Below are 13177 nucleotides of genomic sequence, written 5' to 3' on the forward strand. Positions count from 1 at the left end.
TTTTTATTTATTTTACATCTCTTCAATCATTCGTTCTTTTAAAAAAAATACTTTGTATTGATACACAAGTACAATGTTCTCCTTTGACTCATTCATAAAGAGCCCTAATGACAATTGAGCATACCTCATCCGCTGATGAAGACTGAGATGCCCCGGAAAACAAGTTAGTTAGTGGACATTGAGTTCATTTAGTTTTTTGCTGGCCTACTATTTCCAAGGCCAAATGCTTTAACGTTACCTCAAATTATGCTGGCAAAATATATTAACTGTCTTGCTGGTAACACTGACATTATTACACACTAGCTAGTGTAACGAGCGCGTTTGTACGTTTCCTCAAAAAGCTGGTGTGTGTGTGTGTGTGTGTGTGTGTGTGTGAACGTCAAATTTACTTTTATTTTGATGACTCGAGCAGATACTCTTAATTTGAAGGTACAACATCCCATTTCCTGTTTTAGTTTGTTCTCCGTCCAGCTTGACGCAGCCGCAGATGGCAATACTTATTATTCGCGTGAGGAGGGTCTTGGGTTAAAGCCGACACCGCTGCCTCCACACGGGTCCGAGAGCGCCGCTCCTCCACGCCGCCGCAGACGTCACCCTGAACCCGGTAAGCTGACTGACGAGCAGCGCAGTTTATTTACTCTCTTCTGAAACTTATTCTCAGATAAACCAGTTAGTCTGCTGCAGCGCTGCTTTGCACTTTGCACTTTGAGCATGTAACTTAGGTGATGGAGTTGATGCCAACACGCGAGCCGCACTTTCACTGCCCTTTATTAGCACGTTGTTAATATGTGACCGGTATGAAGTTAATGATTTTAATGTCTGGTCACATTTACAGTATGTCTCGCTAACAAAAGTACAGTAGCCTGGCATGTAACTCTCTTCATCTCGCACACATTTTTATGATTTCGTACACATTTCAATTGCAGAATTTTTGATGTCCAGAGAGGAAACAAGACCCTGAAGTCTGTCTGGGGCGTTGGCTGTCTGTCTGTCTCTGTACATGTGTGTGTGTGTGTGTGTGTGTGTGTGTGTGTGTGTGTGTGTGTGTGTGTGTGGGTTGTATGTGTGAGAGGGAAAGAGAGCTACGGTTACATGCTGACTTGTAAAAGCCTGGACTGCTCCTGAAATCTGTTTCCAGTTAAGAAGTCTCCTTTTTTCGCTCAGTGTGATGGAACCACTGAGGCTAAAAAATGCATCAAAGAGGTCAATTAAAATTCCTGTAGGCTACTGCTATTTTTCATTGTCCTGTGTGTGTGTGTGTGTGTGTGTGTGTGTGTTTGTTTGTGTGCGTCTATATCCATGTAAGCGATGCATTTGGCTTCAGTGTTGGCTCTACCAGATGTCATTATTCTGCAAGTGGCTGTGAAGTAAATTCAGGATGTGAGACTGGACTCTTTTCTTTTTCACATACAGATCACATACAGCAGATTGTGTGACTGGAACCCTTATAATATAGAACACTTACATTATTCATAAACTATTGAAAAAAATAAATAATTTAAAAGTAATTTGTCTCTTAAATGACCCCAAACAAACAAGACTGAAAGGGGAAGGAGACATTTTCCAGTAAGATTGCAGAAGGAAACCTCATGTCACAGATGTTGCAACTGGGGTTTGTTTGGATATAGGCTACTAAATGTTGCAGATTTTTACAGTCATATGGAAGTACTTGCAGTGTTACAGTAATTTCCAACAGCATGCACTGTCACGCATGCATAAATTCACAGACAGTAAGTAAACCAAGACCCATATGTGTGGCTGACCCTTTGCTGCCTGACACCCACCCCCACACACACACACTCACACACACCAGAGTTTTTTTAGTCTGATTCAAAGCCGGTGCTTGCATGTTTAAGAAATTACCATGAGCTCAGTCCCATAAAATACATCACAGGCTCGTAAAACTTTATGCAATTTGTCTGACTTCATGTCATGGTAGCTCCCTGTTGTGTTTTTCCTGTAGTGACTTAAGTAGGATAGAATGTAAATGAGATTCAGACGCTACGTTCTTCTTTTCATTTATCCCCAATGGTAAACACCATATTTTTTAATAGAGGCTTTTTAATGGAGTTCAGCGGTTTTAGTGCTCCGACAGCATGAAGGTTAAAATAAGTTTTGACAGGGTAACTTGGCAGGGTGTTATCTTTTACCTGCGGCCATTAAAGCCTGTTGCGTTTGGATGCACTGATATTAATCAGTGTTTGCAAAACTGGCAGGAAAAAAGCTTTTGTGCTATTTTGTGGAAAGAGGCCAAGCTATCAATATCGAAGGTGCCAAAGATGTCTATACGAGAAAATGGGCAGCAGCTCCCCGACCAATTAAATGGTTCGATGTTACAATTCAAATATTTGGAAAATGGTTTGTTGTTTTGGGAGATAAAAATTATGATTTAGTTACTTGAGAGGATTGATGCCACTCTTATATCTGCATTTGTTATAATAAATAACAAAAGGTATGCAAGCTTTGTACAAAAGCAACAAAAAAAATAGCACATCTTAAACTCAACAATCAAATATATGTTGTATATATTATATCTCATTTGTTTTATCTGTACAAAAGTGTAAAAATGTATTTATCTTGTCCTGGAGTCTTGTCGCCACCCAGATCTTGCCAGGCAACCAGCGGCGACCGGTAAAACCACAACCTTTACACTTTAGTTTTTGTACAGATTGAGTAAACAAGATATAACATGTTTATGAGCTTTAGAGCCGGCACTGTAGGCAAATGTTGTTACCTTTCGACTGTTCAGTTTCAATGCTAAGCTAAGCTAACGGTCTCCTGACTGTAGCTTCATATTTAACTCACAGACATGAGGACGGTATCCATCTTGTCATCTAACTCTCGACAAGAAACATATTTCCTGTCAGATAACAAACTATGTCTTTACTCGTATGAATAGTGACAGATGGGTGAACATTTTGGGAGTGGAGAAACTTAAACACAGATGTTTCCTCACTAGAGGTATGAAAATAATCGTGAATGTTTTGGTGTTCAGTCACCAGATCTCAATCTAAACGAACATCTATGGGAGACTTTGGAGCTACATGTTAGACATCACTCTTAATATCTTTTGTGAGAATGCAGTTTCTAGGGTTGTAGAGTTGAAGCTTGTAAAATCAGAAATATTGACGTTCTGGAGACTCGTGGTGGTCCAACTAAGACACTCGACTATGTTGGGTTTTCCTTTAGCCTGGCACCCATCTGCGAGTTCGTTCAGCCTCGTGGTTTAACGGTTAAATTGATGGTAAATGATCTAATGCTTGGTCTCCTGAATGAAAGTGTATGTATATTATTTGTAAATTGTCATGTTTGGCATTTGTTTAGAAATGAGTTCAAGTAAGGGTTTTGTGTGGTCTATGATTTTTAGGGTTGGATTCTGGGAGAATGGTTAGAAACTGAGATTCGCAGGGATTTTGTTGGTTGGAGATTTATGAAGGGAGACTTTGGAAGCAAACAAGCCCTCAAGACAGCACCGAGGGCTCAAATGTCCCAATAGAGCATTTTAGCATTACATTTAGCTTTGGACCTTCAGTACTGCTCCAACAGGACTGATGAGGAGCCAATGTGGGGAGCGTTCCCTCACACACACACACACACACACACACACACACACACACACACACACACACACACACACGCACAGAGAAAATGTCATAGATATTAGTGGAAATGGAAATTGGTCATACATTGCTGCTGCTGAGGGGTCCTGTTTTGTCAGCTGCTCTGTTCTGAAAGACGTCTCAGTTACTGAATCAAGGCAAGAACAGAATATGAGTGCAGAAACAGACGGAGTGTTTAACTCAGCTGAAGAGAGATTGAAGTACAGCAAACCAGCAGCTTCTGGTGAAGCCATCCTGTCTAGTGTCTGGTTGTAGTGGGACATGCTGCGTTTCTCCTGCTCGCTCTACGCGACTCAGATCTGTTGTATCGGCTGTTTTTCACTGTCTGGAATGTGCCTCACCGGAGCCAAAGAAAACGATTATCTTTCTTTCTAGGCTGATGGGGAGTACAAATGTTTATCTGAACTCACTGCTCAGTTTCAAATACTGATATTGTGTGTTTATTTTTGAGATGGCACGACTGGAACAGAGGGTGGGAATGCTCCTCCTGCGATGTTGGGCCATAATGGGAGATGCAGTGGTCTTTAAAGCGGCTCCTATCAATATTCTTATGTTAACGATGGATCAAAGGACACAGAGAATTATTACTCCCCTGTGCTGTTCCCCTCTGACCCTTTTAGCATCTTTCAGTTCATCATTTTGGGTTTGAAGCTGCCAACGTTACTCTTTGCTTCACTCTTACTGTGTCCACAGTACTGTTTTCTGTTTTCTGCATTTAGCAGCTAAAGAGCCAGATGTTTCCCTCAGGAGTCGGTGGAGACCAAAGTAGAGCTAAAAGAACATTATTCCTTCACTTTGATCTCTTCCTGTTCTACAATGGCTACATTTTTGTAAGATAGTTGAACATCGCTGCAGATTTCTGACTATGTAAAGGTCATTTCTTTCCCAACCCTCACAACAGGACATTTAAACAATGAGTGACCCTTTTTGAACCAATGTGTCTTATTTATTCCTAATTTAGAATCTACATTACAGTTATAATATAAGGAAATGTAAATAAAGAGAAGGCAAGTTGAAGAGACATTTAAGACATCAAACAGCTCAGATGTGGATACATTTAAAATGGATATTTTGTACATTCAGAGTTTCAACCCTAATCTATTTTTAAACCACCAGGACGTCTCATTAAGAGATTTCCTACCGGCTGCCTCACAAGTCAAAGATCACCTGCAGCACACACTGAATGTGGAGTTCAGACGGGGCTGTGAATCTGTAGGCATTAATGAGATGTTAATGTAAACAGTCAGTACATTAGAGAAGTGTGTGTGTGTGTGTGTGTGTGTGTGTGTGTGTGTGTGTGTGTGTGGCTGGCTGGTTTGTGCCAACTTCACCGTTCTGATGGAGACTTCCTGTCTCTCAGTTTTCCGCTACATTCTTCAGTGATAAGCTCATGCTAACACACACACACACACACACACACACACACACACACACACACACTCCAAAAAATACACACCATTTTATTTTGTCTGGTCATGTTTGTCCTGGCTGTCTTTCTCTCTCTCTCTCTCTCTCTCTCTCTCTGTTACTTTATTTTCACTTCTTTTTGTCTTTCTCATCCACCATGTGTTATGAACTGTGTGCGAGATTTTCCTGCCGTCCACATGGCATGATGTCACCTCTCTGTGTTTTATATTTACACCACAGACCTCCAACTGCAGCTCTAATTGAAAGCTTAACGGAGGTGTGACAGAGCGAGCAAAGATGGCAGAAAAAGGAGCAATAAGTGAAGAATTCAAACTAAATCACTGCTGGTTTTAAAGTCTTTTAAATCAAGTAGCTGCAGACTGCATGACTCTATACACACACACACACACAAGTAATGTATTTACCCGTGACTAAAAATAGTCTCCAACAAATGCACGTTATGCTCCTCTTTGAGTTGATATGACAAAAAGGAAATGATTATGTATACCAGCAGTGTTACCCTTTAATCATAATCACTAGAGGCCTCACCGCAACCCTTAAGTGAACCAAAAGCCAAGTCTGAACTAAATAAATTAATGTTTAACCTTATGGGATCCAGGTTTCGAGTCCCCATTATGTCACAGTACGTCCCACGATATGATTAATACAAACACAAGGTTGACCTTGGCCTTCAACTGCGTGACACGGTTTCATTTCCCGTTTAACTGTTTCTATGGCGATTAAACAGAGAGTTTTGTATTGGCAGTTTGGATACTAATGATGTATACGTTCCTTCATGCCATGACACAGCGCAAACATTTATTGCAGGAAAATAAAGTAAAGACATGCAGAGACACTGTCCTCGGAGACGTCAGTGAAACCTGATTTATTTTCCTCCAGTATGTGTGGATACTGGCTCGCTTCCTGTTGGCCATTCATCAGATAACACTTTCATGATGCTGGTAGCCAAGTGGTATTATTGCCTTCTCTACAGCCTTCTAGTAGCCACATAGTACATCATAGCTATGGGATACTCACGCAGCGTTGCGCAGCACCAAGTTTTCCAGTGCAGTTTGTAGGAAGAAAAGGAAGGTGAGGGAGAGAAAATGACGCATTAGTTAATTCTTATTAGTTTAAGGAGAGGCAGGAAGTGAAGATAACAGCTTTGGCTGGCTGGACTTGCTGTCCTCCAGTGGAGATGGATGAGTAGCCTCTCCCACTCAACAAATAAACCAGCCGCTGGTTTTCTATTAATACGTAATGAAGTAACAGGTCACTAAAAGGAAGATTTATGTCCACTCAACATGATGTCCGTGTCAGTTTGTAGCTTTATTGTCTGTTGAGGAGACAAGACCACAAAAGAAGTTATTTAATCAACTTTTTCAACGGTTGCACCTTTATCCTCAGCCACATAGCTCTGTCAGTCAGTCTCTGGGTAACAACATCACTGATGTATCTATTTACTTATCTATTGTTGTAATAGTTTGGAACCTGAAGATTCATTTGAGGTGTGGCTCAGCAGCGTGTGTCAAGTTGTTGTAGTCATAAACATAAACTGTATAAAAGAATGTCATAAATCAGAATACCACATTAAGATGAATGCTTTTGACATTTGGAGATTTCTGTAAGAATTACATTTATCGACGATTTAAACCCTCTTATTGTCAATATATCCTCTAAATGTCCCGGGTCTCTAGTTTGTGGATGTGAAGTTTGACGTGGCTGTGATTTTCCTTGAGGTCACAACGGGTCATTTTATACAGCGATGTCATCCGTAAAGTCATCTGATGAGGAAGGGTCAGCATGGACCTCAGCTGATAGTCAGTGAAGAAGAAAAATGGGAAGAAAACCTGAGTCTAAGCACAAAGTAATTCAAAAACACACACACACACACACACACACATTTAACTACAGAACGTTTGGACTGCAAATTCTGTTTTTAGCCACGCTAGCTGCTAGGCTCTAGAAATGACAATCCTACACTTCCAGACAAATATCTCAACTATTGATTGCCATGAAATGTTGCGGCTCCATTTATTTGTTGTACAGCTGGATGGATTCCCATGAAATCTGGTAGACACATCAACGTCCTCCTCAGGATGAATTGTAACAACTTAAACTGATCCACTGACTTTTCACTAATATTCACATAGCTGCAAAATTAATGACATTCCTTACCCTCAGCGAAAGCTAACACGCTAAACATGATCATGCTTAGCTTCAGCATGTTAGTATTGTTTTCCTTTGTTGACATTAGCGTTCTGCTGAAAGTACCGCCACACAGAGCCAGCACGGACTGGCTTGGTCTTGTTATAAATAAGATTGATGTTTTTCATCTGGGTTTATTGCAAAACCAATTTCCAGTATTTCTTCTTGATTAAAAACTACAGGAAAAAGAGAGCCTTTAAGACATTGGATTTTGGCTGGGCAGACAGTATGTTGTTGTATAATAGCTGTTAAGAGTCCAAAAAAAGGAGCGACTGCTGGCACAAATATAAAGGTCTAATTTCTAATTTCAGTCAAAAAACAAACCTATTTTGAACCTAAAACCTTTACATAACAAATTATAGTTTTTAAAATAAGACGTTTCAGTGGTGGGATGTTAAAACTCGAACAACTTGTAGTACAAGTCCTTGACCTAAAGATCATGTTACAGGATTCTATCCACCCGTGACTGATCACGACCACCGTGATTTCACCAAAAGCGTCAGAATGGGTGTCACCATCAACTAGCCCATATCTGTCGGTCCTCGGCTACAGAAAGGAATCATCCATCTGTGACTTTCTGCTGAGAGTTTAAGTGAAGTCACAGGAAAAGGGAGGATTTGAGTGTATGTGCACGCAACCTAAACTTGTGATAACATCGGTCCTGTGCCAAAACCAGAACTTCCTCATGAATCTGTGCTGACATGCCGCTCCAACCAGGAGGCGAACGCTATAGTTTGTGGTTTTGTTGGTCTACAAGGGAGTGGTCCGCGAAAAAAGTGTGTGTGTGTGTGTGTGTGTGTGTGTGTGTGTGTGTGTGTGTGTGTGTGTAGGTTCTGTCAAAGAGTTGTCAAAGTTCCACATCTCACCACATTAGTCATACCAGGCATTCCTTCATGTGTTCACCTCTCTCACACACACACACACACACACACACACACACACAGTTTTTTGCAGCAGTTTAGGAGAATTCCTCGCAGTCAGCCAGCATGAACTTGATGTGGGAAATAATTGAGAACCGTCTTCAGACATCTGTTCCTCCACCGTCTGTGCATTTGTGTAGCTGTGATTTTGCCGTCGTGTCCCGTATTGTTTACCATCAGAAATCCAGACCCTGTAATCAGAGCGCTTTTGGTGATCAACGTGGTGATTTTGGTTCTATGTTTAGGAAGTTTATGAGTGTTGTATTTTAGGGAGAGTGGTTTTTGGAATACATTGTGTGAGACAAATCAGTTAGACAAGGATGCTGAAGACGTACTGTAGTTAGGGTGTAATAATCAGGTGCAATCCAGTTTTGGAACTTAATTTAACTTGAAGATGGACAACAATGAGCAGTCAGACTCTTTGCTTAAGTAAAACTACCAACAACACAGTGTGAAAATATGCTCCATTACAAGTCATATAAGCAACATTTACCAAAGGTACCATACTTATTATACAAAAATAATGTCCAATGTGATATTGTTGTATATTATATTGTTGAAACTATATTGATAAATGTATTTGTAAGCAGTATGTTAATGTAGTAATTTTTTGAGGTGGAGCTAATTTGAGAAACTTTATACACTGTTGGGTAGTTTAATTCAGAACAACGCAACATATTGAATGAGCTTATCATTTGTTTTGATAAAAAACTTAAATCTGAAACTGTTAACGATGAAACAAAATAAAGTAAAATGTGCAATTTATTTAAAAGTGCAGGTTATGTGAAATAGCGTACAATAAAAGTAGTAGTTTTATGTGATTTTTAGTTTTCACTGAAAAACACTGACAGTAGATGTTTTAGCAACATCTGTTTAAAAAAAAAAGTTTTTAAATGCAAACATTTTAACATTAATTTGATCAGATTCCAACTGTTAATATCTAAATTAAATTCAGTGAATTTTCACTCACAATTAGACATTCAGGACTTGTAGTTTCACTTGCAGACATGAGGTTTGGAAACTCGCCCTTTAAGCAAGTCAACTAACAGCACTGTGAGCAAATGAGTTACTTTGAGTATCTAAAATGACAGAATCTGAAGTAAGATTTTAAATTACATCATCAGATTACAGGATTCAAACTTGTGTTGTTTGCCCGCTTCTCAAATCAGCCATTGAGCTTTGTTGCCCAAGTTATCAGTTGTATGAGTTTTTTTAATTTTTTTTAAATCATTGATAAGATGTATGAGTGAGGAGGATCATATCACACATCACACACACAAGCTCTCTGACATGAATCCTAAGCACATATGCAAACACAGAGGTGGACACAGAAACACAGATATCTGCGCCTGGTTGCTATGCTTTTACACAAAACAAATATTCCAATGATGCTGTTCATTGTCAGAATGGGGAAAGAAAGGCATCTAATCAGCAAAATGCAGCAGTAAATATAAAAGGTTTGTTGAACTGAATGCTTTTTTCTTTCCCCTCAGTCCTACTGAGTGGATCAACACTGCCTGTATGTGGTGGTTTTAAGTAGCCTTCTTAAAATGCTTTGTTGTGGGAAAGATGTGAAACTTTTGAATTTGGTCGGACATACTTTTTTTTTTAAATGCCATTGCTTCATTTGTTATAGCTGTGAGTCTTCGGAGTGACGATGGCTGAGAGCCCGCACTGTTTCTACTGCCGAGAGGACCTCGGGGGGAAGAGGTTTGTCCGCAACGAAGGCAGGCCAGTGTGCGTCCGCTGCCACACCAAGTTCTGCGCCAACTCCTGCGCCGAGTGCCATCGACCCATCCCTGTGGAATCAAAGGTGTGTGTGTGTGTGTGTGTGTGTGTGTGTGTGTGTGTGTGTGTGTGTGTGTTATGAATGCTTTTCTTATCAGATCTGAGGGACCCCTTTATTTTCCCTCTCATCAAACTTCCTTCCTCCATCAGGAGCTCAGTCATAAGGGCCGGTACTGGCATGAGGAGTGTTTCCGTTGCACAAAGTGTTACAAGCCTATGGCCAAGGAGCCCTTCAGCACCAAAGACGACCGTATCATGTGTGGGAAGTGCTGCTCCAGAGAGGATGCTCCACGCTGCCATGGCTGCTACAAAGCCATCCCGGCTGGTAAGACCGATGCGCTGCAAACCTTGATTTTGTACCGTTAGCAGAAAAAGCTGTTTTGAGAAAGCTGGCCAATTGTTAAACTTACTTTGGTGATTATAACCAAAGACTTAAGAGTTATCAGTGAGAGGAAATATAGTTTTAACAAATTCATCAAAACATCTAAGTACATACATGATTGTTAGCCCGATAAATATAATTATGGCATCAAACAACAACAACAAAGACGCAGATTTTACTTCCTCACTGCCTGTTTGTCTGCGGTAGCATCAACTCTTCTCTCATGTTCTGCAGGTACAGAGAGTGTGGAGTACAAAGGGAATTCGTGGCACGACGAATGCTTCACTTGTTTCAACTGTAAACGACCAATAGGATCGCTGAGTTTCCTCTCCAAAGGAAGTGACGTTTACTGCAGCCCCTGCCATGACAAGAAGTTCGCCAAACACTGCGTCTGCTGCAAAAAGGTCATTCTTCTCAAACAGGAAACAGACCTTCATCATTCTTCCTAAAAGCAACAGGAACAACAACAACAACAATAATAATCACTATTCATACGTTTAGCTGCTCTCTTCCATCTGTCTCCAGGCGATAACCTCTGGAGGAGTGAACTACCAGGACCAGCCGTGGCACAGCCACTGTTTTGTGTGCAGCTCCTGCTCAAAACCTCTGGCAGGGTGCAGTTTCACCAATCACGAGGACCAGGTCTTCTGTGTCGACTGCTACAAGAGCTCCGTGGCAAAGAAATGCAGCGGCTGCCAAAACCCCATCACAGGTCAATTTAAAAATTTAACTGAAGATTCTGTTCACAAAAAATGCAGATGAATGCCGTCACGGAGCACAATACAGCGGCTTTAATCTGCAGATTTTGTGAACTTTTTGTGATCTTTATTTATTGAGGCAGGTCAGAGACTTTGTTCATGAATTTATCCGTGCACTGTCTCTACATTGTAGCCCATACAAAATGTGTGAGACTACAATTCTAATAGATTTTTGTTTAGGGTAATATGTTCAAGTGGCTAAGTGTTTTGCACAAAGACTTAATGATATGATGTGAGACAGTCCAGCCTGACAGAGTCTGGAACGAATTTGGAAGGTCTTTGTCAACTTGCAAAGTCAAAAACAGACACGTTTCCCTCAAATGCCCAGTAGCATGCAATTTAAATCGTAACTTTGGAGAAGAAGCTGTACTAGAAACCGGTTAACTTTGATAACGCCTCGGTTTACTTGTACAAGTTGTGGCAAATATAGTACCGGGTTGATGGTGATTACATTCATTTAACTCCCATTAACAAGTAAGGCACAATCAGAGACGGAAATGTTCATATGAGGATAGGTGCACCTGAATGAAGGACCCATCCGTCAAATATTATATAGGATAGAATCAAATGAAATGGTTGGAATAAGTTCAAACTGTCCTCTTCTGTCCTCTCAGGTTTCGGTAAAGGAGTGAACGTGGTGAAAAAATATTTGGGCAGCTCCTGGCACGAATACTGCTTCAACTGTAAGAGATGCTCCCTCAGTCTGTCCAACAAGCGTTTCGTAGCGAAGGGAAAAGACATCCTCTGCTCCGACTGTGGCAACAAGTAGAGCTGGAGAGGTTTATATCGTCATGATCCTTTTTTGTTTCTTTATTTTTACATTAAGGTCAGAGTCTCCATTTCAATGGTATCTTAATTACTAAAGGGACTTTTTTGGGAGATTACCCACAAAGTGATAAAAACATTGTGTCCAAAATGTTATTTGTGTCCACTGTTGATCATTTGCTTTGATGCTAACACTAAAACATACACAGTGATGAGTGATGGTAATGACCAGCTTTGTCCTAATAGTCCTCAAAGGATAAAAAGAACGCAAGTGTGGTTTCCTGTTGGAGGCTTGTATCACATAAAATATAATACTTAAAAACACATAAAAACAAAGCATACACTAAATGTTTTGAACTGCTAGGAACAACTTTTCTTATTTAGATGGGAAGTGAACAAGATCAGCCACCTACAGCTAAAATAAATGAGCAGCAAATGAATGCATTGCATACCTGAAATACTAAAAGTAGATGTAATGATGCTGCATATGAGTCTAAAAGTCACATTTTTATTTTGAAAAGGTCACGTTTTCCTTCACAACACAGATTTATTTTATGAGCTGACCATTGTGAGAGTCAACACTGTCATTTAACATAGTGTATGCTAATGTGTTAGCATAAAGCAAGAATATCATGTATTTTTAAAAGTCATTAAATTGTATTTTTTCATCTTTTAGCTAAAAAACAGCTTAAGTTAATGGGTTTAATGTCTACTTGTTTTTTTCTATTTTTGAAGGGTGATACTTTCCTATGACCAAATACGATAAATGGTGTTTGTTTTTTTAATAAGCAAAATATTATATTTGTAATTGCTCAGTCATTTCCAAGGGATTGCTATGCTTATTGTATGTTTTGAGTAAATAAACGTGTTTGCACTTTTTTAAACCATTCTCCCTTCAAGAAAAGTGAAAATTAAAATATGAGATTGGAATATATTCAATATACGCCTTGATGTGTTGTCAAAATGAAATAAACGTTATATAAACTGAGTATTGCATTTGTTTTTATTAATTTCAAATGTATTTTAAGGGTCCATGTTGACATGCAACACATTGCTAAATGTTTTGCGCATTATTTGTTAGTTAAATTATATGAAGATATAATTCTAAAAGGGACAAGACCATTTATATGAAGCTGCAGTGACGTGCGGTGAGGTTCGTGGCTGGTGAGGCACTGACACTACATAGATCAGATTTACAAATATATGAACCCAATAGAGTATGTTAACTCACCATTCAATTGGCAGCTTGCACATTGATTACTGGTTGTTTTTCATATCAGCATTATTTACACACACACATAGGTAAGGTACATATTTGATTCCACCGGG

At 39.8% G+C, this 13177-nt stretch overlaps 1 protein-coding gene across 1 annotated transcript; it reads left to right on the forward strand.

Annotated features, from left to right (window-relative positions):
• Positions 1 to 498: 498 nt before the first annotated feature.
• LOC137876538 (four and a half LIM domains protein 1-like) lies at positions 499 to 12837 on the forward strand. The gene is made up of 6 exons (XM_068716185.1): positions 499 to 604; positions 9792 to 9968; positions 10094 to 10268; positions 10560 to 10729; positions 10851 to 11037; positions 11698 to 12837. Exons 2-6 carry the CDS (start codon positions 9813 to 9815, stop codon positions 11850 to 11852), a joined length of 843 nt encoding a protein of 280 aa, XP_068572286.1. The 5' UTR covers positions 499 to 604; positions 9792 to 9812; the 3' UTR covers positions 11853 to 12837.
• The last annotated feature ends 340 nt before the right edge of the window (positions 12838 to 13177 follow it).

Source organism: Cebidichthys violaceus, unplaced genomic scaffold, assembly GCF_023349555.1.
Source record: "Cebidichthys violaceus isolate CVI_PGR_0920_01 unplaced genomic scaffold, fCebVio1.0.p SCAF_20, whole genome shotgun sequence".
In the NCBI taxonomy this organism is placed as follows: domain Eukaryota; kingdom Metazoa; phylum Chordata; class Actinopteri; order Perciformes; family Stichaeidae; genus Cebidichthys; species Cebidichthys violaceus.